Source organism: Aotus nancymaae, unplaced genomic scaffold, assembly GCF_030222135.1.
Source record: "Aotus nancymaae isolate 86718 unplaced genomic scaffold, 86718_ANA_hifiasm-v0.15.2.pri h1tg000108l, whole genome shotgun sequence".
Classification (NCBI taxonomy): Eukaryota; Metazoa; Chordata; class Mammalia; order Primates; family Aotidae; genus Aotus; species Aotus nancymaae.
The window spans coordinates 15686681-15709448 of NW_026988523.1; the positions used below are offsets into that span (position 1 = coordinate 15686681).

General features: G+C 36.6%; 1 protein-coding gene across 13 annotated transcripts in view; it reads left to right on the top strand.

The window, feature by feature from the left end:
- Positions 1-22768, top strand: part of SMG7 (SMG7 nonsense mediated mRNA decay factor) — an 81670-nt gene that overhangs the window by 30667 nt on the left and 28235 nt on the right. For all 13 annotated transcript variants that reach the window (XM_012444357.3, XM_012444362.3, XM_012444360.3 and 10 more), the window contains 3 exons: positions 9418-9449; positions 12125-12242; positions 13924-14056. In XM_012444357.3, coding sequence (XP_012299780.2) covers positions 9418-9449; positions 12125-12242; positions 13924-14056 — 283 coding nt within the window. The remainder of the gene's footprint in view (positions 1-9417; positions 9450-12124; positions 12243-13923; positions 14057-22768) is intronic.

Below are 22768 nucleotides of genomic sequence, written 5' to 3' on the forward strand. Positions count from 1 at the left end.
TACAGCTGGGATTACAGGCGCTCCGCCACCATGCCTAGCTAATTTTTATATTTTTAGTAGAGACAGGGTTTCATCCCATTGACCAGGCTGGTCTCAAACTCCTGACCTCCAGTGATCTGCCCACCTCAGCCTCCCAAAGTGCTGGGATTATAGGCATGAACCATCGTACCCCACCAATACGTTTTCGTATTTTTCCATTTTGTCTAATCTACATGGCTCTTAACACTTTCTATGCATTCTTTTCTTTGTCATTTTGTAATTATCTCAAATATTTACTATTCACCTCAGCTTATCCCCCGCTTACTTTCAGACACTGATCGGATCTGCTTTGTCTCTGAAACTAAGCAAATACAGCTGTAAATTCTCTTGACATCTCCCTACCCCCAGTATTTCCTAATTCTAATACATTTCTATTTAACCTTACCTCCTTCTAATTTTATCCTGACTCTTTTTCAAGGCCAGTCCTCTTCCTGTCTTAGTAATATTATTATTATTCTTTCCTTCTATCTCTTTCAGAACAATGCTCTCAGTTTTATTTTCTCCTATATCTTCAACTTATTCATTTCTCCCAGCTTCTTTTCTTTTTCTTTTTTCTTTTCTTTTTTTTTTTTTTCCTTCTTTTCTTTACTGTAAATACACTCAGGTGTCTCCCATTGGTAGAAAAAAAAAAAAGGAAAGAAACTTCTGTTTAGCCTTGGCCCCCTTCTCTTTCTCTTTACAGCCCAGCATCCTAAGAATTGACGTAAACTTCTCCTTCTTACTTGTTCCTCAACCTCCTGCATCTTGATATAATCTTTTCTCTGCCAGTGCTATCATTGACCCCTATTTCACCAAATCCGAGACACTTTCCAGTCCTTATTTATCTAATAGTACTTTTCTGCTGCCTGTGATATTGATGACTACTCTTCTTTTTTATTTTCTTATTTTCCATACTCCACTCTTCTCTGGCTGTCTTGCTATTCCCCAGTTTCTTCTTAGTATTATTCATGGAGTGTCTTTCATCTGCCCTTTATAAATGAAAACAGAGAACTAGCTCCACCCTTCTGAGTTTCTGGGCAATTACATTTACTCTCATGGTTTTAACTGCCATCAATATACTGATCACACATCAGTTCTGTATCCCTAGTCTCAAGTCTCCCCTGTGCTTGATACTTCCCTCTAAATACCTGCTTACGCATTCATTAATTCAACAAATTGAACACATTTTTAGTGAACAGCTGCCACAGCCAAGGCATTATTCTAGGTGTTATGACTATAGCCCTGAACACTTATCTTTTTCTGCATTCTCCACCTTGTCATATACCCAGCAGACCAAGCTAACAATCTGGGAGTGACAGTCTCTTTCCTCTGCTTTATATCCTCCTTTCTGTTGGCTTAACTTACCAGGTATTTCTTGAATCTGGGTTTTTCCATTCATCCTTATTACCACTTCCTTACTTCCAGTCTTAAATCTATAGTAATGTTTTAAAAATGTAAATATAACAATGCTATGCTCTTGCTTTAAATTCAGCACTGGTTTCCTATTAAAGAACAGAATCTGAACTCCAAGACACGCCACCCAAGGCCTCTTACAGTTTGCTATCTGCCTGAATTCTTCAGCTTCATTATCTGTGGCTTTCTATCTTGCATTTGGTGCTCACTCACTAGTTTAGCTTTGCTTTTTATTGTTGTGTTATTTCTTCTGCTTGGAAGAATAACTCCTTCTTATCCTTTGAAATTCTTAGACCAGGCCAAGCTCGGTGACTCATGCCTGTGATCCCAGCACTTTGGGAGGCCGAGGCAGGCGGATTGCCTGAGGTCAGGAGTTTGAAACCAATCTGACCAACATGGAGAAACCCCATCTCTACTAAGAATACAAAATTAGCCAGGCATGGTGGTGCATGCCTGTAATCCCAGCTACTTGGGAGGCTGAGGCAGGAGAATCGCTTGAACCTGGGAGGCGGAGGTTGTGGTGAGCCAAGATCGTGCCATTGCACTCTAGCCTGGGCAACAAGAGCGAAACTCCATCTTAAAAAAAAAAATTATCAAACCAGTGTTGGTCCTTAATAAAAATAGATAAACATTTTCAAAGAATATAAATTATGTTATAGTATAGAGTATTGGAATGTCAGGAGATTTAAAAATACATCATGAGCCATAAAGTGCCATAAAGAGAAAGCAAATTAGTATTTTTATTAACATGTGCAAGAAAAGCTCCTTTAGGAGCAACATCTTCTCTAAATTCTCTTTTCCAAATGAAATTTAACAGTAGAACAATATAATTTGTTTTTCTCTGATGAATACTGTGAGACATGATAAGGTATGTGTTAGCTGTAGATTGTGTGTGTGCGTGTACATGCATGTGCGCACATTAAGTGCATGCTTACCTTATGTCTGGCCAATTATTCAGCATAAATAATTATGATTGGGTTATTGTGTTCATGGTTACAATTGATAAATTCTGTTGTTATCCCAAGTATTTGTTAGAACTCTATGAAACGAATGAACAAATTAACTTGTGGCTTTCGCTTAAATTTCTTTAAAAAACAAAAATAAAAAATACTCCCAGCGTGTTCTCCCAAAATAAAAGAGAGTGATTCACTTTTCCTCAGCAGCTGTGAGTTTAGAAGATGTTGACTTATATTCCTGAATTCTGCTCAGAGGGGATCAGGAGTTCAGGCAAAAGGACTCTCCCATTTTATGTGCCCTGATTTGGAAATATCTTACATTTTTAAACCATGAATCTTAGACTATATATTCTTTTTTTTTCTTTCTTTCTTTTTTTTGTAGACGGAGTCTCACTCTGTTGCCTAGGTTCTGTTGCCTAGTGCAGTGATGTGACACTGGCTCCCTGCAACCTTTGCCTCCCAGGTTCCAGTGATTCTCCTGCCTCAGCCTCCAGAGTAGCTGGGACTAACAGGCATGCGCCACCATGCCAGGCTGATTTTTTTGTTTTTAGTAGAGTCAGGGTTTCACCATGTTGGCCAGGCTGGTCTCGAATTCATGACCTCAGGTGTTCTGCCCACTCAGCCGCCCAAAGTGCCGGGATTACAGGTGTGAGCCACCACACCCAGCCATTAGACTATATATTCTTAAAAGAGATTGTCCTGTATTTGTTACCTAGCATTGTTACAGAAGTGCTATATATAATCAAGATATTTGTTAAAGAAGATAACCCAATTTTTAGTATTTTCCTCTAGTAACATTATTCGAAAAATGATCATAAAATGGTTAAGTATTGAAAGCTCTAGTTCTGTAGACTGTTACTGTCATTTCAATTTTTTTTCTTATACTCTTATAGAAAAGAGAGACTATTATGATATATAAAATGATGGTTAGGAGTTATACTCTGGAGTTTTTTTTGGTATTTTGTTTTTTGTTTTTTGTTTTTTTTTGAGACAGAGTTTCGCTCTTGTTGCCCAGGCTGGAATGCAGTGGTGCGATCTCGGTTTACCACTACCTCCGCCTCCCGGGTTCAAGCAATTCTCCTGCCTCAGCCTCCCGAGTAGCTGGGATTACAGGCATGTGCCACCATGCCAGGCTAATTTTGTATTTTCAGTAGAGACGGAGTTTCTGCATGTCGGTCAGGCTTGTCTCGAACTCCCGACCTCAGGTGATCCACCCGCTTTGGCCTCCCAGGGTGTTGGGATTACAGGCGTGAGCCACCTTGCCTGGCCTGGAGCCATATTTACTATGCTACTTCTAATACTTAGTATAATCTTGACTAATGATATTACTTAACCTCTGTCTCCTTGGGTTTCTTGAGCTATAAAGTGGGGACAGTAATAGTACATAGTGTGAATTAAATAATTTATTTAATGCTCTTAGAACAATGTCTGGCAATAGTAAATGCTATATATAGTGTTAGCTTTATCTGTAGGTACTACAGTATCTACGTATACATTCTAATGTACCTAGACCTATACTGTAGTACCTATAGTATAATATATAGTACTGAGTGCTTAGAATGCATTAAATGTATTTATAGAATTTGATTATACCAATAGTATTTATTGTTTCAGTTTATTAGCTTCCAACATTTGGCTGTCACTGAGTGTTGCATATTTTATTCAATCTTTTAATGACTTTTTTAATTGCTTGATAGAATTCCTTAATTTATCCTATTATTTAATAACTAAGACAATATGTTTTGATAGCTATATTTAATAGTGTTATTTTATTATTGAAAGCATGGTGATTTTAATTCTTGGTTCATTCATTTTTTTTTTCATTAATTCCTTCAGCTTAAAGAATTAAAAGAAACTCATGTTGCCATACCCTCTACCAAGAGAAAACATTTTAAAATTCTTGCCTTTTTGTATAAGCATTGACTGTAAACTGTAATGTTAATTCATTGATGTTCTTTATAACAAATCCATAGAACAATTGAGATATAGTATTTTTTTCTTCTTTGGAGACAAAGTCTCACTCTATTGCCCAGATTCCAATGCAGTGGCACGATCATGGCTCACTGCAGCCTCAGAATGCGTAGGCTCAAGCAATCCTCCCACCTACCCACCTCAGGCCCCTGAGTAGCTGGGACTATGAGTGCACACCACTACACCAGCTAATTTTTTATTTTTTGTAGAAATGAAGTCTTCCTATGGTGTCCAGGCTGGTTTGGAACTCCTGGCTCCAGTGATCCTCCTGCCTCAGCCTCTCAAAGTACTGTGATTACAGGCGTGAGCCACTATGCCTGGGCTATATTTTTTTCTTTATAAAGTAAAATAATGGTATAGCCAATTTTGTGCAATCTATGAAAACATTTATATTAGGTTACATATCCATTGATTTGATTTCTCATATATTGTACACTGTTTTTTAAAAGGAAAGCTAATAATTGCTTAGGAGTAGGAGGATAGAGACCCCTCTTCTTATGAGGCAGTAACTCTTAGCTTAACCCTCCCGCCTGTCTAAATGGGTATTTGGGGGATACAGAAAAAAAGTTAGTGGATAATAGTATATAAACCAAACTTTGTTTTAAAGAGTTTGCCAGTTGATTCTGTCAAAAACATAGCGTGGCCTGCAAGTACTGTTTCTAATTATATGAGACTGTATTTTTTAAGATCGTCCTCTTGGTGATAAGATTAAGATATTAACTGATAAAAACAAACTTTTACTCTGAAGACATTATTGTTGATGATTCCTCATAACCATAATTTGTTTTGGAAACTTAAAGACATTTTATTTCTCATTCTTTTCATAGGAGATGGCAAACTTTTTCTGTTAAAGGATCGGACAGTAGATATTTTAGGCTTGGTGGGCCATGTGTGGTTGTTGTCTCAACTCTCTGTTTTTAAGAGACGGGGTTTCTCCATGTTGGTCAGGCTGGTCCTGAACTCCCGACCTCAGGTGATCCACCCGCCTCAGCCTCCCAAAGTGCTGGGATTAAAGGCGTGAGCTACCACGCCCGGCCTCAACTCTTTAACTCTGCTTTGGTAGCTGAAAACAGCCATAGATAACATGTAAATGAATGTGTGTGGCTGTGTTCCAGTAAAACTGTCTTCACAAAAATAGATCCAGGGGAAAGGGAATTTCATTCACAAGCTGACCACTGCATTTGAGTATAAAATTTATTTCTTGTAGTCTTTTTGATAAAAATTTCAGACATAATCTATTTCCTTTGTGAACAGATCTTTTAATTTAGGCTAATTGATTGCAATGTCAATGTTACTAAATAAGCCCACATTAGCTTTTTATGTCATATCATTTTGTTATTCTACTTTAAAAGCAGTAGAAATAACTTAGGTTTTGTGGAGTCATTTAAGAACAAAATTTGTACCTAATTGTTCTTGACTACTTTATGACTGGAAGAATTATTTTATATCTCGGAGCTTCAATGTTTTCATTTATAAAACAGGAATAATCATAGCTATCCCATAGGGTTGTTATATTTTCCATTTAGCTATCTTTATCAATTCAATTTAGCAAGGTTATTTTAGTCATTACCTTGTACTTCTTTTAGAACCTAGGAAAGAACTGCACAGAAATGAGCATCTCTACTCTTGTCATACTGAAGAATCAAAGCTGGAATTTCAAAATGTTTTAGTGTTTCTGTCAGATAGTTTTTGTGACATTTTTATATTTCTGTTAGTGCTTGACTTTTTAGTTTTACAGTTTTTCTTGGACAGATTATAGCATGCTAAAAATATGGAGTAAAATTTTAGATCATTGTTTATCAATGGAAGCCTGCTCCAGAATCTGCAAGAACTATAGTTCATCACCTGACAGCTTGTAAGAAGCAGATTATTTGTAAATTACGTTCCTATTATATACTCCATATAATCTTTGACTGGGAGTTGGTAATATCATTAGGTGGATGATAGTATACTGAAATGTTGCTTTTTCATCTATATAAAACAAATCATGTTTGGAAAGAGAAAACAACCTTTAGATGCATGATCCTAAGTATATATCCTGTATATACTTGAGTGTGAATTTTTAGCCAACAAAGGGGTAAGCACAGTAAAGTATATCCTTTGTAACTTTGCAACTCAGGGACAGAATGAAAGATCATTCACTGAATCTAGTAAAGGTACCTAATTAACCCTAGCTTTTTCAGTATAAGGTTTATAAATTAGTATTCTCCAATAGAATTTTTCAGGGGAGGAGCAACAGTTGTGACATTGGTAGGATAAGGGTATATGGTATGCTTTATTTATTGTATAATCTTAAGTTTTAAAGGCATTAGCCAACAGCTTTGCAAATGTGTATGATTTTTAATGGGAAAAGTTAACACCTGAAGTTAAGAGTGAAGCCAGGCTATATGGATAATGGAATTTGGTGTGATGTTACATTTATGACTAAGTGTAGCTATTTGTTTAGTATTGTTCATTTATTTGCTAGTTTTCATATAGGACTTGTGGTTACCTTCCTTAGCACCATATTGTGATTCTGTTGTTTGAAAGCTTAACTTTTTTAAAAAAAAGGTGTAAATATCTTTTAAAGCCTAAGAGAATGAAAAGATCTCGTTTACATTTTAATGAAACTTAAATTTATTTTATATTTTTTTCTTTTTTTGAGACGGAGTTTCACTTTTGTTACCCAGGCTGTGGTGCAATGGCACGATCTCGGCTCACCGCAACCTCCGCCTCCTGGGTTCAAGCAATTCTCCCGCCTCAGCCTCCCGAGTAGCTGGGACTACAGGCATGCGCCACGATGCCCAGCTGATTTTTTTTTTTGTATTTTTAGTAGAGACGGGGTTTCACCATGTTGACCAGGATGGTTTCAATCTCTTGACCTCGTGATCCGCCCGCCTCAGCCTCCCAAAGTGCTGGGATTATAGGCATGAGCCACTGTGCCCAGCCGAAACTTAAATTTATTAGGTTGGTGCAAAGGTAATTTCGGGTTTTGCCATGTTAAATGACAGAGTTCAAGAGTTGAGACAACCACACATGGCCCACCAATCGTAAAATACCATCTGATCCTTTAACAGAAAACAAAGCCATGTTGAATGGCAAACACCATGACTACTTTTGCACCAACCTAATACAGTTGACATTAAATACTTAATAAATTATAGAAAACAATATTTACAATAAAAATTTTAAAACCTTAATATTCTCCAGCTTTCATGTTAAAAGTTCACTTTTTAAAATGGAAATCTCAGCCCAGCATAGTGGCATGTGCCTGTAAGCCCAGCTACTTAGCAGGCTGAGGCAGGAGGATCTGTTGAGCCCAGGAGTTGAAGCCCATCCTGGGCAACATAGCAAGGCCCAGTCTCTCTCTCCCTCTCTCTCAAAAAAAAAAAAATAATAAAAATAAAAACAACAACTTGCTTTTAAGTTTACGTACCTACCTCCTTAAATAGAGTAGATGAGCCTGATTTGTACTTTTCCTCTCATTAAAAATATTTATTGAGTGTCTGTTGTGTGCATGGTGCTGTGCTAGTAGACAAGGAATTGTGATGAGCATTCTTAAAATCTGTAATATGAAGAAAAACTACAAATGCTGTGAGAGCATAAAATAGGAATATCCTTAATCTAGATGGAGTTCAGGTAGGGCTTTCTGAAGCAGTAATGTTCTGACTGAGATAAAGATGAGTGGTAATTAAGCAGACAAAGGGAGAAGAGGTGTTGCTAGCATAGAGAGTCTTTTATAAAGACCCCTAATATGAAAGAAGCAGGGATATACTGGAGAAACTAGAAGTCCAGTCCAGAAGTCCAGAAATGAGCACAGAGATCAAGGAGTGAAGAGTAGTGGAAGTAGAGTTCAGAGACTGTCAAATATTGTGGGGCAGTTTAGGTTTTGTTCTTTACCCTCAGAGTAGTGGAAAGTCATTAAAATGTTTTAATGAGACAGTTGCTAGATCAGATTTGCATTTTTACAAGATCCTCTGACAGCTCTTGGGAGAACAGAATGTAGTGGGGCAAGAATGAAGTGTAGAAAACAAAGCCAAGGGATGGTTCTTGAATGAGAGTGGCTGAAGAAGAAATGAAAGGAAATCAACAGATTCAAGATATATTTAGTAGATAACATTTTTTGGAGTTGATAGATGTTAGGGGTTTAGGAGAAAGTTGTCATGGAGGACTTCCAGGGTTCTGCTTTCCACAACTGGAAAGCTATGATGCATTTGTTAAGATGAAAAAACATTAGAACTAGAGATAGGGGATGGGGATGGGTCTTGAGTTCAGTTTTGGACCTCTTGAGCACAGGCATTGAAGAATTTGAAAGGGAAAAATGAGGCAGCAGCTAGAGGGGAAAATGGGGCAGAAGGTTTTTAAAATGTGTGAGATACTTGAACATGTTAAAATGCTGAAGAGAAAGAAGGATTCAGATGAATGAGGGAAGTCTCAAAATTATTGAAAGGGGAGGGGTAAATCAAAGGAACAGTCAGTCCTTAAGAAGGGTTTGCAAGAACATACCTAAGTGGAATTATTGGTCTCAGATGAGAGGAGCAGTACCTCTAGTGTTTTAACAAGAAAAAGTAAGAAGTAAGCTGTATAAATGTGTACATATTTAGTAGGTGGGAATTGTTTTGTTTTCCCTGAGGTATGGAACTGTCATTTGGGGATGTGGAAAGGGCATAGGAATCAGTAGCTTGAGAAGAGAGGAAATTTGAAATAGTTTTGGTGACTAGTGAATTGGGAAACATAGTAGGGTTTTTTGGCAGCATTGAGAGAATTTTTTAAGATTTAGTGAGTATCATTTAATATTATCTTAAGTAAATCACATTTGGAGGAAAACAGCAAGACAGTGGACTCTACTTAGCAGAAGAGATCACTAAGGGTCCTTAAACTTTTAAATATTGGCATTAATTTGCCAAGACCTTGTGCTACCGTGATGTTAAAGCAGGGAAAGTGTTTACAGTGCCACAGATATAGCTGCTGTATACCCTTATTGTAGTATATACTTTCACCTAACTTTTAGTGTTACTGATATTAGCTAGGCATCATTTGTTTATAACTGATATTCTTTTTTTTTTTTTTTCCTATCTAGGCAGGCAGAAGTCCTGAAGGCTGACATGACAGGTATTGGCTGGCTTATTTCTTTTTCACAACATATTTTGTACATTAAATTAATGGAAGGATATCTTCTTTCTTCTATTACTCACAGCACTAAATTCTGTCCTAGTTGCCGGAAGGGGTGATAATTTACTGTCTGCTTTAAATATTTATTGTTTTTATTGCTTAAATAATTGTTGAGAATTGCATATAATATTAATATATGGCATACTGAATTGAATGTTACCTAATTTAGTTTATATAATCACTTAATTTTTAATGAAACTTTTTATTATTATTTTAATTTTCTTTCCCTTCTCAGATGTTATGAAGAAACTTTTTATTAATGATTTAAGACATACAGAAAAAAATAACATACCCCATATAAACCAAAATATCTTACAGTATTAGGCTAATATCTTTCTGGGAAAATGTTCTTTTCCTATTTATAATTAACTAAACCTTCAGAAAAAAATATTTACAGAAAAATTCTATTGAAAGTCTTTGAAATTGAGTGAGCTATCTTGCTGCCTTTCTGTTCTCCCATATTTTTGTTGCTTTGAATAATGGCTGAGGTCTTTTGGAAAAATAACTGCCAGACTTAGCCATTGAAAGGAGTGAATGAGGCACAGCGGCATGGTGGCTCATGCCTGTAATCGTAGCACTTTTGGAGCCCGAGGTGGGTGGATAACCTGAGGTCAAGAGTTTGAGACCAGCCTGGCCAACGTGGTGAAACCCTGTCTCTTAAAAATACAAAAATTAGCTGGGCATGGTGACCTGCACCTGTAATTCCAGCTACTCTGGAGGCTGAGGCAATAGAATCGCTTGAACCAGGAAGTGTAGGTTGCAGTGAGCCAAGATCGCGCCACTGCATTCCAGCCTGGGTGACAGACCAAGACTCCATCTCAAAAAAAAAAAAAAAAAAAAGGAGTAAATCATTTAAATACAAAATTAGAAAATACATTTTAATAAGTATGTAGTGATCAGTATGCCCTCCATAACAGCATTTGCCATCCTAAAATGTAAGAGGAATATGTACTAGTGAATCTTACTCTAATTTTTGAAGAATTTAGTTCTGTAGTGAAATTCACAAAAAAAGAATTAAACAGCATACCTGCTAAGATTTACAAAGAGGAAAAGGACTATTGAAATGTCTTTTTCTCAACTCTAGAGTCTTTTAGGCTAATGTCCTAAGAGTTCACGGGTAATCTCATGTCACCTTGTTCAAGGAAAATCGGGGGGTGGGGGTGAATAGCTAATATATTTACTCATAACACCTCAGTTCTTCCCATTATTAACAGATTGTCATCATTTGTATTGTGTATGTCAATGTCGGCTCTGAGCTACTGTATTATGCTCTTGAATTGGCATTGAAAACATAATCTATTGTATGACGAAAACAGAACATGGAGCAATGTCAAGCTATCTGTATCATTTACCTTTTCTTAGGCATTGAACAACCTTAGTAAATAGTCTTAGGGTTTGACCTTTATAGGAGACCTTTGGCTGCCCAGAAACCAAGATAATAAGTCTACTCATTTGAATGACTGTCTGATAGTTGAGAATTAATAATCTTTTACACTTCTTTTTCTTGCCATAAGTGAATTAAAGCAGGGTTGACTAAATCTATTATTTAGTGATTAAAAACTTAACTGGGGACAAGGAGCTGATACTAAACTCTATTCTTACTAGCCTGTAAACTCTTAGGAGCATTAACTCAAATCCAGGAGATTTTCTTTGCAAAATAGGATTGTGGTGGCTATAGATATACTAATAGCTAAACCTAAAGAAGAGTGAAGATTATGTCATTGTGTAGCAGCAAAACTAAATAGCCCATCTAGTTTTGGGAAATATATAATTGAAGAGTCCATTATTAAGTTCACCTACTGAGGGAGCTTACTGTCAGTTAGAGCAATCATAATCCCAGTGATCGCAAACGTAAATGTGCCTTGCATTACTCTGGCAGACAGCATGGCCCCAATTTTACATTATGTGTAGTCATAGCCTGATTTTCTGATTACATCCTATACCCAGTCTCTCATCTGACCTCTTTAGCAGTTTAATCCCAATCTTCTAAGTCTTCGTTTACATTAAATGGCTGATGTGGATTGCTCACAAAAGTATCTTGGAAAACAGTCTACCACTCATTAAAATAATACTGTCCTGGCTTATTGGGTTAATATATTGAGAGTAGGAGTAACGGCAGAATACCAAAGCAACTGCTGGATAGTCAGCTGATGTAAAAATTCTGTAAGGACATTTGTGGGAATTCTTTAAAAAAAGAAAAAAAAAAAGTTGCTTTGGACAAAGAGATACAGTATGAGAGAAAGCAGGCCAACTTGGCAGTGTGTTATTCCAAATAGGGTGGCTTACTGTGAGACATACAGTTTCCTGTTATATGAATAGGCAGAAATACAAACAAAAAGCAAAGGGCAAACCATTCTTTTTTTTTTTTTTTAAGACGTTTTCATTTCGTGATGTTATTTCAAAACTGAAAACAAAAGCATTGTAAACCAGACTTAGTCAAAAGATAAAAGTCATTTGAAATACAGTAGTATTAAACTTCTGCAGCATTCTATAGAATATATTTAGCGCAACTTTTGCTTTGGGGATGGAACAAGAAGGAGTCACTGGTGTGGTGTAATGGTTTTAACTGTTGGAGTTTATCTATCTACTGCTATGTTTTTGTTTTTGTTACTCAGATTCTAAGCTGGGTCCAGCTGAAGTCTGGACATCCAGGCAGGCTCTGCAGGACCTGTACCAGAAAATGCTAGTTACTGATTTGGAATACGCTTTAGACAAGAAAGTAGAACAGGATCTGTAAGTATTATCTATCATTTGGGAAGTCCCTGTAAGATCAAGAATTTCACCAAGACTTTAAAACAGTTTGGTTGGTTATTTATTTTTCAACCTATTGCAGAGTAAGCTCTTTCAGTGGAAATAAATTCTAGAATTTGTGATATTTGGTCATTGGTATTATTTCAGATATAGTCTTGGGAGGTAAGAAAAGAAATGTTTAGAGTTGAATTTTATTTAAGGTCATTAGAGCAGCTCTTTTAGGGTATATCACAAAAGCAAATATATCTATTTCAAATACTAAGAGTGTTTGGATTCTCTGTGGTCAGTCTTATACTTAAGCAATGATTTAAGAGTAGTCTTTAGAAAAATCAAGAGTAGTCTTTAGAAAAATCTTTCTTTGGTAAACGTGATTCTATAATTTCTGTGTCAGGAAAATGTATTTGCATTATAAGGAAAGTTCCTCCTTTTAATTAATAAATTGGTAGTATTTCCTCCCCCCACCCCCAGTAAAGTGAAAGATTTTGTGTATTTAGACTTTTCCACTTGTTCTTTCTAATGAGGGGTGAAATGCAGATAACCAGATTCCCAAGTGAGTAATTGTCTTTTGTGGACGACTTTGCCTTATAAATTGAAATAGGGACATTAGCCTGATAGAAATTTAAAAATCAATTAAGAATACTTTGTTTACTAATGTCCATTACCCTAAGTTGTGGTGAAGGTTAGTTTTTTTCTATCATTCACATCTGTCTTAGATACTTTATATTTTTAGGAAGTCTAGTAGTAATACAGCTAAATCATGACCATCAAAATCCTTATCCTGTGATGTTAGAGTCAAGAATAAGATGTCATCAGAAATGCTGAGGGAAGTGATTGTCCTCCTAAATCATTAAAAAGCCTAGAGCGCTAGAGCCTCAGAAGTTGATATTGATAGAGAATTAGGTACTTTGCAGGTAAATTGTAAACCTCTTATCTGTGTTTGTTTCCTTTAATCAAGCTAGTAAATATCTTCCCTTTATTCTAGTTTTTTATTTCCCACTATGGTTTCCAGATTAGAGAGTGACTATATTCATCATAACTGTACTTAAACTGATTCTATATATGACTAGATTAATGAAAAGCATTTTATAATAGGACTTTGATATGCCATATTTCAGCATTATATTGTTTCTTATTTTAAATAGCCAAATTTGAAGAGAAATAAACAAAACTGTTTAATAGCAGTGAAACTGAATGCTCTGGGAAATAACTTTTGGGCAAATAAGAGATATGGCTTACTGTTTACAAAATCTTCCTCCCCTCTCCCCCATATACATGTCACTTGGTAGGGTACAGTCCTTCACTTTTGGCACAATATGTAGAAATTTGTTAATACCTTATTTTTACTTTGATCTTGCCACTATTGTTCTGATTTTCTACTGGGATTCCTAAATAAACTCTAGTAGTTCTAAAAGATTAATAGCTGAAGCCACAATCTCATTATTCGAACATTTGGTAAGTGTTTACTAAGGTCAGTTGGATTCTACTGCATGTCTAGTCTTCTTCAAAGGGAAGCATGAAGTTATTTAAATGAGAGTAACTTTAATGCAGGTTTACTGTCTAGTATGGTATAATTATAACAGACAGTTCTTTCTTGTTCTCAGGGGGACCAGTGTCTGCCCAGTGAGTCACTGCTATACCAAATAGAATTACATTTTGTTTTCAGCTGGAATCACGCCTTTAAGAATCAGATCACAACACTACAAGGCCAGGCAAAGAATCGAGCAAATCCGAATCGGAGTGAAGTTCAGGCAAACCTTTCTCTGTTCCTAGAGGCAGCTAGTGGCTTCTATACTCAGGTGAGTTCTGCATTGCATACCAGTTTTCTTACTATTAGTGGTAAATATTCTGCTCTTTGTACACATCTTAATCCTCATGTAAACAATTTTTGTAACCATTATGTGGGCCATCTGGGCTTCATCACCTATAATCTTTTTTTTTTTTTTTGGGTCACCTCTTTCACTTTGTCACCGAGGCTGGAGTGCAGTGGTGCCATCATGGCTCCCTGCAGCCTCAACCTCTCTAGCTCAAATGATTCTCTCACCTCAGCCTTTCCAGTAGCTGGGACTAAGGTATACACTGACATGCCTGACTAATTTTTATATTTTTTATAGAGATGAAGTCTTGTTATGTTGCCCATGCTAGTCTTAAACTCCCAGGTTCAAGTGATCTGCCCACCTCAGCCTCCCAAAGTGCTGGGATTACATATGTGAGCCACTGTGCCCAGCCTATAATCTTAAATTAATTCAAATGTCCATAAGACCTTTAAAAAAAAAAAAGGCTCTACTCTTTTTTTATTTTTATTTTTATTTTTTTTTAGGGACAGGGTCTCGCTGTGTTGCCCAGGCTGGAGTGCAGTGGCTATTCACAGTCACGATCCCACTACTGATCAGCATGGGAGTTTTGACCTGCTCTGTTTCCGACCTGGGCCAGTTCACCCCTCGTTAGGCAATCTGGTGGTCCCCTGCTTCCAGGAGGTCACCACATTGATGCTGAACTTAGTGCGGACACCTGATCAGCATAGCGCATTGCAGCCCAGAACTCCTGGGCTCAAGCGATCCTCCCACCTCAACCTCCCGAGTAGCTGGGACTACAGGCATGCGCCACCGCGCCCAGCAAAGGCTCTACTCTTAAAAAGGTTAATGTTTAGCTTAAAGGTTGGAAGTTTAACTGTATGAACAGAAAAGGGATAATGAGCACAAAGTCTTAGTGAAACAGTAGAATTAGTTACAAGTGGTAATAGAGGAAATGTGAATTTATGGATATAGCTATAGTCATTAAAATAACAGCTATGTTGTGCCAGATAGGAAATAGTCAAAATTTGTAATATCAAGTGAGTTTTCATAGTATTATTTATACAATGGAATTTATCTGGATTTTGAGATGTTATTAAACTAAGAAGTGAGTAGGTCTTCCTCTGTTTGAATAATAAGGTGGTATTCATTGTCCCCAGAGATTTTCTTTTTCCTTAGTCACATCCTGATAGAACTTCTAAATCAGGCAAGGTAAAAGAATAAATATTTTTGACCACAGAATTTTCTTTAAGCAGAATCTGTTAGAAAATTACCATCTCATCCATTTGTAACAGCATTTGTAATTAACAAAATTTTTGTATATAAATTAGTATCTTTCTATGAATGTTAAGACAGGGTTTCAAGAATCTTGCATTGAAAGAAATCTTTGGCCAGTTCTCACTATAGTTTCTCACTATAGTACTGCTTGACCGTTGCTACCTATATTTTGGCTTCATTTTTATTTTATCATCTCTTTGAATGAATAAAAAAGAATATCCGTTGGGCACAGCGGCTCAGGCCTGTAATCACAGCACTTTGGAAGGCCAAGGTGGGAGGATCACTTGAGCCCAGGAGTTCAAGTGGGTGTGGTGGTACCTGCCTGTAGTCCCAGCTACTCTGGAGCCTGAGGCAGGAGAATCACTTGAGCCCAGGAATTTAAGGCTGCAGTGAACCATGATTGTGCCACTGTACTCCATCCAGAGTGACAGAGCAAGACCTATCTCAAAAAAAAGAATCTCTGTGTTGGAGCAATTCAAATAGCTGTCATTTCGAAGGTTATTTATGTTTTACTTAGACTAAAACATTCATCACAGTTCATTGTTGAAAGAATTCAAGTGTGGTTCTTAGTCTCAAAATTTATTTTTAAATTTATGCCAACTTATAGCAGCAATCAAAAAGTTGATACTTTTGGAGAGGGGATACTTCTGGAGAGAGGAATGGGTCCTTAAAGCAGATGTTAAAGATTAATTCATTTTACAAGTAGCTGTCAAGGCACAATACTAGATGCTGAAGATATGGAGGGAAATTCGACAGAATCTTTACCTTCAAGGAAATAACTAGTCTAAATGAAAAGATGATACATTAATAGGTATTTTTTTCTTTTCTGATTGTAAAAGTAATGCATACCAATTGCAAGAAATTTGTGAATTACACAAAATCCCAAAAAAGTTTATTAGTCCTCCCGTTCTGGATAAATTACCATTTTAATATATGCTTTTCTTGTGTTTTTATACTTTTTTACATATTTAAGACCACATTATATATCCATTTTTGTATCTGTTTTATAAACATATTGTAAACTTTTCCTTGTTAACAATTTGATGAGCTTTTTTGTGTATAAAGCATTTTCTCTAATATTGTATTACTTCCTGAGGACCAGTTGTTCAAATTGAAATCATTAGAAAGTTTAAAGTGAAAGTTTAAATACTGTTGACACCATTTTGTTGTTTTCTCAAAAGGTCATCATTTATAACATTTTTCACTAGTTTCTTCTGTTGTCCTTTTATTTTATTTAGAGTTGTTTGAAGTGCAGAAGTTACCAGGGTTTTTGTTTTTAGCAATACCTTTTCCTTTGTCCATAGATCAGTGCATATTTAATAATGAGGGAAATGATCGCATTTAAGGAAACAAATAGGTAACTATAATTCATATCTTAACATTTGAAAACAACACTAATGTTCTACAGGAGTATAATAGTTAGATTATGGCATAACTGTAGAATGGAAACATGAAACGATTACAGGTTGATATTTGTCAAGATTTTGTAAGATGAAAAGATTGTTTTGTTATTAAGTGAAAATCATACAAAATTACGTATGTAATTTGATTCTACATGTTAATTGAGTAGTCTTAGTTCAGTGGGATATTAACAAAAGTGGTAACTTTTTTTTAGTCACTGCTTTCAACTGTGCTATGTTGGATTCCCAGATTCCCATCATTTCTTGGACAGATTCTATAACATTCTGGTTGCTTTCCATTTTTGAAGTATAGTTCAGTTTTAAAACCTTAGTCTTGTTTCTGATTCAAATCTCTTTTCCTTCCGCCATGAATAGAAACTAGAACTGGGAACATGACTAAAGTAGGAGTAGTAGGAAGGAGGTGGTGCAGCTGGCTCTTCTGGGGGGAGAAGGAAGGCACCCACCTTCTGCAATACATTTTTATAATAGCCATTATACAGATTGGTTTGTCATCTTGAAAAATAATTGTTAACTTTTTTTTGTTACGTGACATACATGTGATACATTCCCAAGGGTGTAACTAGACATTGGTTAATCAAAAAAGATATGTAAGGAAGTAAAGAATTATCATTTTTATTGAGGGAGTATGGTATTTGTAGAAACATTTTATAAGTGGGGGAATAATAAAACCATTTAAATGTCTCAAAAAGTTGTTTTTTAAAGGGAAAACATAGGTACTCTTTGAAATTAATTTAAAAAAAATTTTTGTAATAAGCATTGATTCTCCCCAACTGCATTCCAAAGGCAGTGGTTCGACAATTATGATAATTGTAGAATAAGCATCAATAAACTTCTTTATTCTCACATTATGATATCAGTTAACAACATTAATACATTAATAGGACTTTTCAGTTGCTTTTTTTTTTTTTTTGAGATGGAGTCTCGCTTGGTTGCCCAGGCTAGAGTGCAGTGGCACTCACTGCAACCTCCGCCTCCTGGGTTCAAGCAATTCTCCTGCCTCAGCCTCCTGAGTAGCTAGGATTACAGGTGTGTACCATGACATCCAGCTAATTTTTGTATTTTTAGTAGAGACAGGGTTTCACCATGTAGGCCAGGCTGGTCTCGAACTCCTGACCTCAGTGATTTACCCACCTCAGCTTCCCAAAGTGCTGGGATTACAGGCGTGAGCCACTGCACCCAGCCTCACTTGCATTTTTATATTCTCTTGAATTGATAATTGAAACATAATGGTATTACTAACAGTAATGTTCCATACGTCTTTCTTGAATACATGCAGTACATATTTACCATCAAATTGAGAAAGTAGACAAATTCCAGATTGTTGTATGGCCTTACAAGCTGAGTTTTGAATTTTAATTTTAAGTGTAGTTGCAGGCCAGGCATGGTGGCTCATTCCTGTAATCCTGACACTTTGGGAAGCTGAGGTGGGAGGATCATTTGAGACCAGCCTGGGTAACATGGTGAGACTGCATTCTACAAAGAATTTAAAAATTAGCCAGGCACAGTGGTGCACACCTGTAGTCCTAGCTACTCTAGGAAGCTGAGGCAGGAGGATGACTTGTGCCCAGGAGGTTGAGGTTGCAGTGAGCCATGTCTGTGCTACTTCACTGCAGCCTGGGCAACAGAGGGAGACCCTGTTTCAAAAAAAAAAAAAAGAAAAGAAAGAAAAAGGAGTTGCAAGTCATTGGAGAATAAGCAACGGAGGAACATGATCAGATTTGTGTTTTTAAAAGATAGCCCTGGATAATGGCGTCAGGTATGGGAAGCTAGGTCAGGTATGGAAGCTAGCTATGGAAGTTAACGCTGTTAACTCCTATTGGCCATACTTGGATTAGATGGATTAGATTGAATTTCTGGAATCAGAGTAAGGGAGGAGTCAAAACAGAGTTATCAATGTGAACAGCTAGTCAAATGATTGTACCATTTACTGAAATGGGGAACACTAGGGAGAAAGCGGCTTTTTCTCTGTTAAAATGGATGCCTGTTTGACATCTAAGTAGAGATATGAAATAAGCAATTGAATAAACAAGCTTGGAGCCCAGTGGAAACATCAGGGTTTATGATTATAGTAAAGAACACTGACTTAGTCAGATGGTAACAGATTTAGCATAGAAGGAGCCACCATTGCAATACGAGAATATGAGAGAGAAGATGCCTTGGAAGCCAAGAGAAAAACATCTGAATAAGGAAGGGAATCGTCAACCCTGTTGAGTGCCACTGAGAATTAAAGTAAGATTTAAAGTGATCAATTAGATTTGACAACATGGGAGTCATTGGTGAACTTAGTGAATACCATATTTCTTCATTTCTAAAACATTTTTTCATATTTAACATATCTGAAATAGAGATGTTTGTAATAGATGACAAGTCACCATGTAACTTGCAGTTTTGTTCTCAATATTATATAAGATAATGGTTCATCTTGTAATTTATGGTGTTTTTGTATTGATGAAATGTAACTTCAGCAGAGTGTTGGGGATGGATATCTGATTGGAATGGATTGAGAAGAGACTGGTGCTTCATTATCCACAGTAACGTTTTCTGTGAAGATAGTTTTTTTAGTTTTTTTTTTGTTGTTGTTGTTGTTTTTTTAAGAGACAGGCGCTCACTTTATTTTCCTGGGTGAAGTGCAGTGGTTGATCATAGCTCACTGCAGCCTCAAACTCCTTGGCTCAAGTGAGCCTCCCCCACCTCAGCCTCCCAAGTACAGGCATATACCAGCTCCTTTTAAAAAATATTTTGTAGAATGGAGTCTCACTATGTTACCCAGGCTGGTTTAGTTTTAACTTCTTTTTTTTTTTGAGACAGAGTTTCGCTCTTGTTACCCAGGCTGGAGTGCAATGGCGCGATCTCGGCTCACCGCAACCTCCGCCTCCTGGGTTCAGGCAATTCTCCTGCCTCAGCCTCCTGAGTAGCTGGGATTACAGGCACGTGCCACCATGCCCAGCTAATTTTTTGTATTTTTTTTTTAGTAGAGATGGGGTTTCACCATGTTGACCAGAATGGTCTCGATCTCTTGACTTCGTGATCCATCTGCCTCGGCCTCCCAAAGTGCTGGAATTACAGGCGTGAGTCACTGCGCCCGGCCTGTTTTAACTTCTTAGCTATCATTTTGCTAACCAGTTAAAGCATAGTGCTTAAAGCAGAACCAAATTCCTGGTCAAAGTAAAGACATACCATTCTGTAGGTTGTTTTTAAAAATCAAAGAACAGAGCAGTGGCCTTTATTCTAAGAAAATAGGAACAGAAAAGAAAGTATAATTACTGAGTTTCTATATTAGTATAAAAGGTAATATTCTATTATCTTCATGATCAATCTTTCATTCTTGGCATGGAATAAAGAGCTGAGGAGACACAGGATAGTGTAAAAATCACTTGATAAATAGGAACCCAGAAACTGTTCTACTACTGCTCTAGTGCTAACTAATCGTGACCATCTGGGCAAGTCACTGACCTCTGTGGCACTTAGCTTCCTGACTGTAAAAAGAAAGTTGACAAATGCTTGTAGATTCATTTTCCAGTTTTATAGTTCCATGGTTGTAATTTGGGAAGAACTAGAGGCATTAATTACTCAGCTATAGCCTTAGGAATATCTCCTGGTGAATACTTCTGTATAATGAAGTAACTAAGTTCTTATCAGACTGAGAAAACTACTACAAAGTAATTTACATTGGGGTCAACCTATATGAAGGTAGGGCATTGTTTTGTTCAACTTATGAAACATCTTTTTCTCTTCTTTATTTCTATCTTGTTACTGTCTCTAAACCAACTAGAGCTCTCTTTCCCAGAATCATTAAGCCAGTAGGAGTTTTTTCTGAACCCACTTAAAGTCTTGGGTTCAGGCAGAAATTTTATTACAAGACATTCTACATGATGTTCCAACCATATTTTTATGTATTTTTTGTGATCTTTCTTTTTTGTTTTCGCTAGATGTGCAGCCTTTCCTAGTTTTCCAGTCTGTTTTTTTCATTACCTATTAAAGTTAGTTCTTTAACCCTCTCGTGTTTCTTCTTGCCATTTCCAACAGTTATCTCTGCTTTTTTTTGTTTTTTCATATATATGTATGTGTGTGTGTGTATATGTTTTATATATGTAGTTGTATATGTGTGTGTGTATATATATGTTTTATATATGTAGTTGTATATATATGTGTGTGTGTGTATATATTTATATTTTGTTGTTGTTCTTTCCTGTACCTTGTGCTTTTTCTGTTTCTTAACCCATCCCATTCAGGGCATTAACTTATTTACCCTATTTTTTTAATTCATTTTATTTTATTTATTTTTTAAGACATGGTCTCTGTCTGTCACCCAGACTGGAGTGCAGTGTATATCATAGCTCACTGCAGCCTGGAACTCCTGGGCTCAGGTGACCCTCCCGCCTCAGCCTTCCAAAGTGCTGGGACTATAGCAGTGCATACCACCACACCTGGCTAATTTTTTATTTTATTTCATTTTTATATTCATTCCTTTATTATTTTGTAGAGACAGATTCTTGCTTTGCTGCCCAGGCTGGTCTTGAACTCCTGACCTAAAGTGATCCTTCCACTTTGGCCTCCCAAAGTGCTGGGATTACAATCATGAGCTACCATGCCTGGCTTCGTTTACCCAATTTTACGTTAGTGAATTTCTTGCCCATTACTAATGTACAAGTATAGGTAAAGATGTAGTAAATAATTTCCATGCATAGTGAGAAAGAGTACATAGAATTTATATTTAGTTATGGAGGTGATTTTTATCTTAAGAAAAAGGTGACATGATTCGGATCCTTCTGAGTTGAGCCCTTAGGGTGTCTTATTTTATATTTTGAATTCTGCACATGTTAGAGTGGTGATAGAATCAAAATATTTCTGATTCTATAACCTTAGTCCAGTCACTTGATTATTTCTGCTTTCACATCCTCATCTGAAAAAAAATTGAGCTTTATACCTATGAATACTGTGTTGCTACTATTTTATCACAAGGATAAAGTAAGACAAATAACCTAGAGAAATAAGTTATATTATAAATGTAGAAGATTCTATTGATTGTGTGTCATGTTGTCTCTCTCCTTCTCTCCTTTCCCTTCCCCTTCTTCCTCCCTCTCTTCCTCTCTCCCTTTTTCTTCTCTCTTTTTATACCTGACTTGTCCATTTAGCTACAAGGTCTTTAAGGAAACATTTTCTTATTCATCTTTGTATCTCTCTTGTTTATCATGTGTCTGATATACTAGCACATATTTGGATAAATATAATAATATTTGAATGACTGTATTTGAAAGTAAGTTTTTGTATAACTATGAAGTAAATATTCCTCACAGTGTGAAGAACTGTGTGCAGCCAAGAAATAAGCCCTTGGCAAGCAAGGTGAGAGGAGAAAAGCCTTTCAAAGAAGGAAACTGAAAAGGAGTGGTTGGAGAGATATGAAGAACTAGAAAAGCTCAGTAATCAGCCATAAGATCAGATGTTTTAAATGCAGCAAAAGAGGTCCAATAAGATGATATCTGAAAAATATCCATTGTATTTGGCTATTAGGTAACCAGTTGTCTGAAAGTAGTTTCAGTAGTGTGGTAATAGATGGTTGGGTGAGAGGAGGGAGAGAGATTGTGTGAAAGCCAGATCATAATGGATTAAGGAGTAAATAGGAGTTGAGAAAGCAGATAAGAAAAGTGTGCACTCCTTTAATGGCATTTGGTTGAGAAGAGGAAGAGACCTTAGAAGGTTGCTATAAAGGCATCTAGGGTCAAGGGGAGTGTTTTAGCTCTGTTTTGTTTTTTGTTCTTGTTTTTTTCTGTGGGAGACATTTGGTGTGTGGGCCATAGGAAAGAAGTATGAGAGGTTGAACGAAGATGAAAGAATGGAGAGGTGGGAGACAGACAGGAGCCAGAAAAGAATGTAGCAGTAGGCACACATAGGCAGAATAGTTAACTCTGACTAGGAAGAAGAACCTTGATACTTGAAGAACAGAGAAGAGAGGAGGTAGGAATGGGTTAATACAGTAAAGGTCTACACTACCATGAGATTTGCTGTATATGCAAAGACA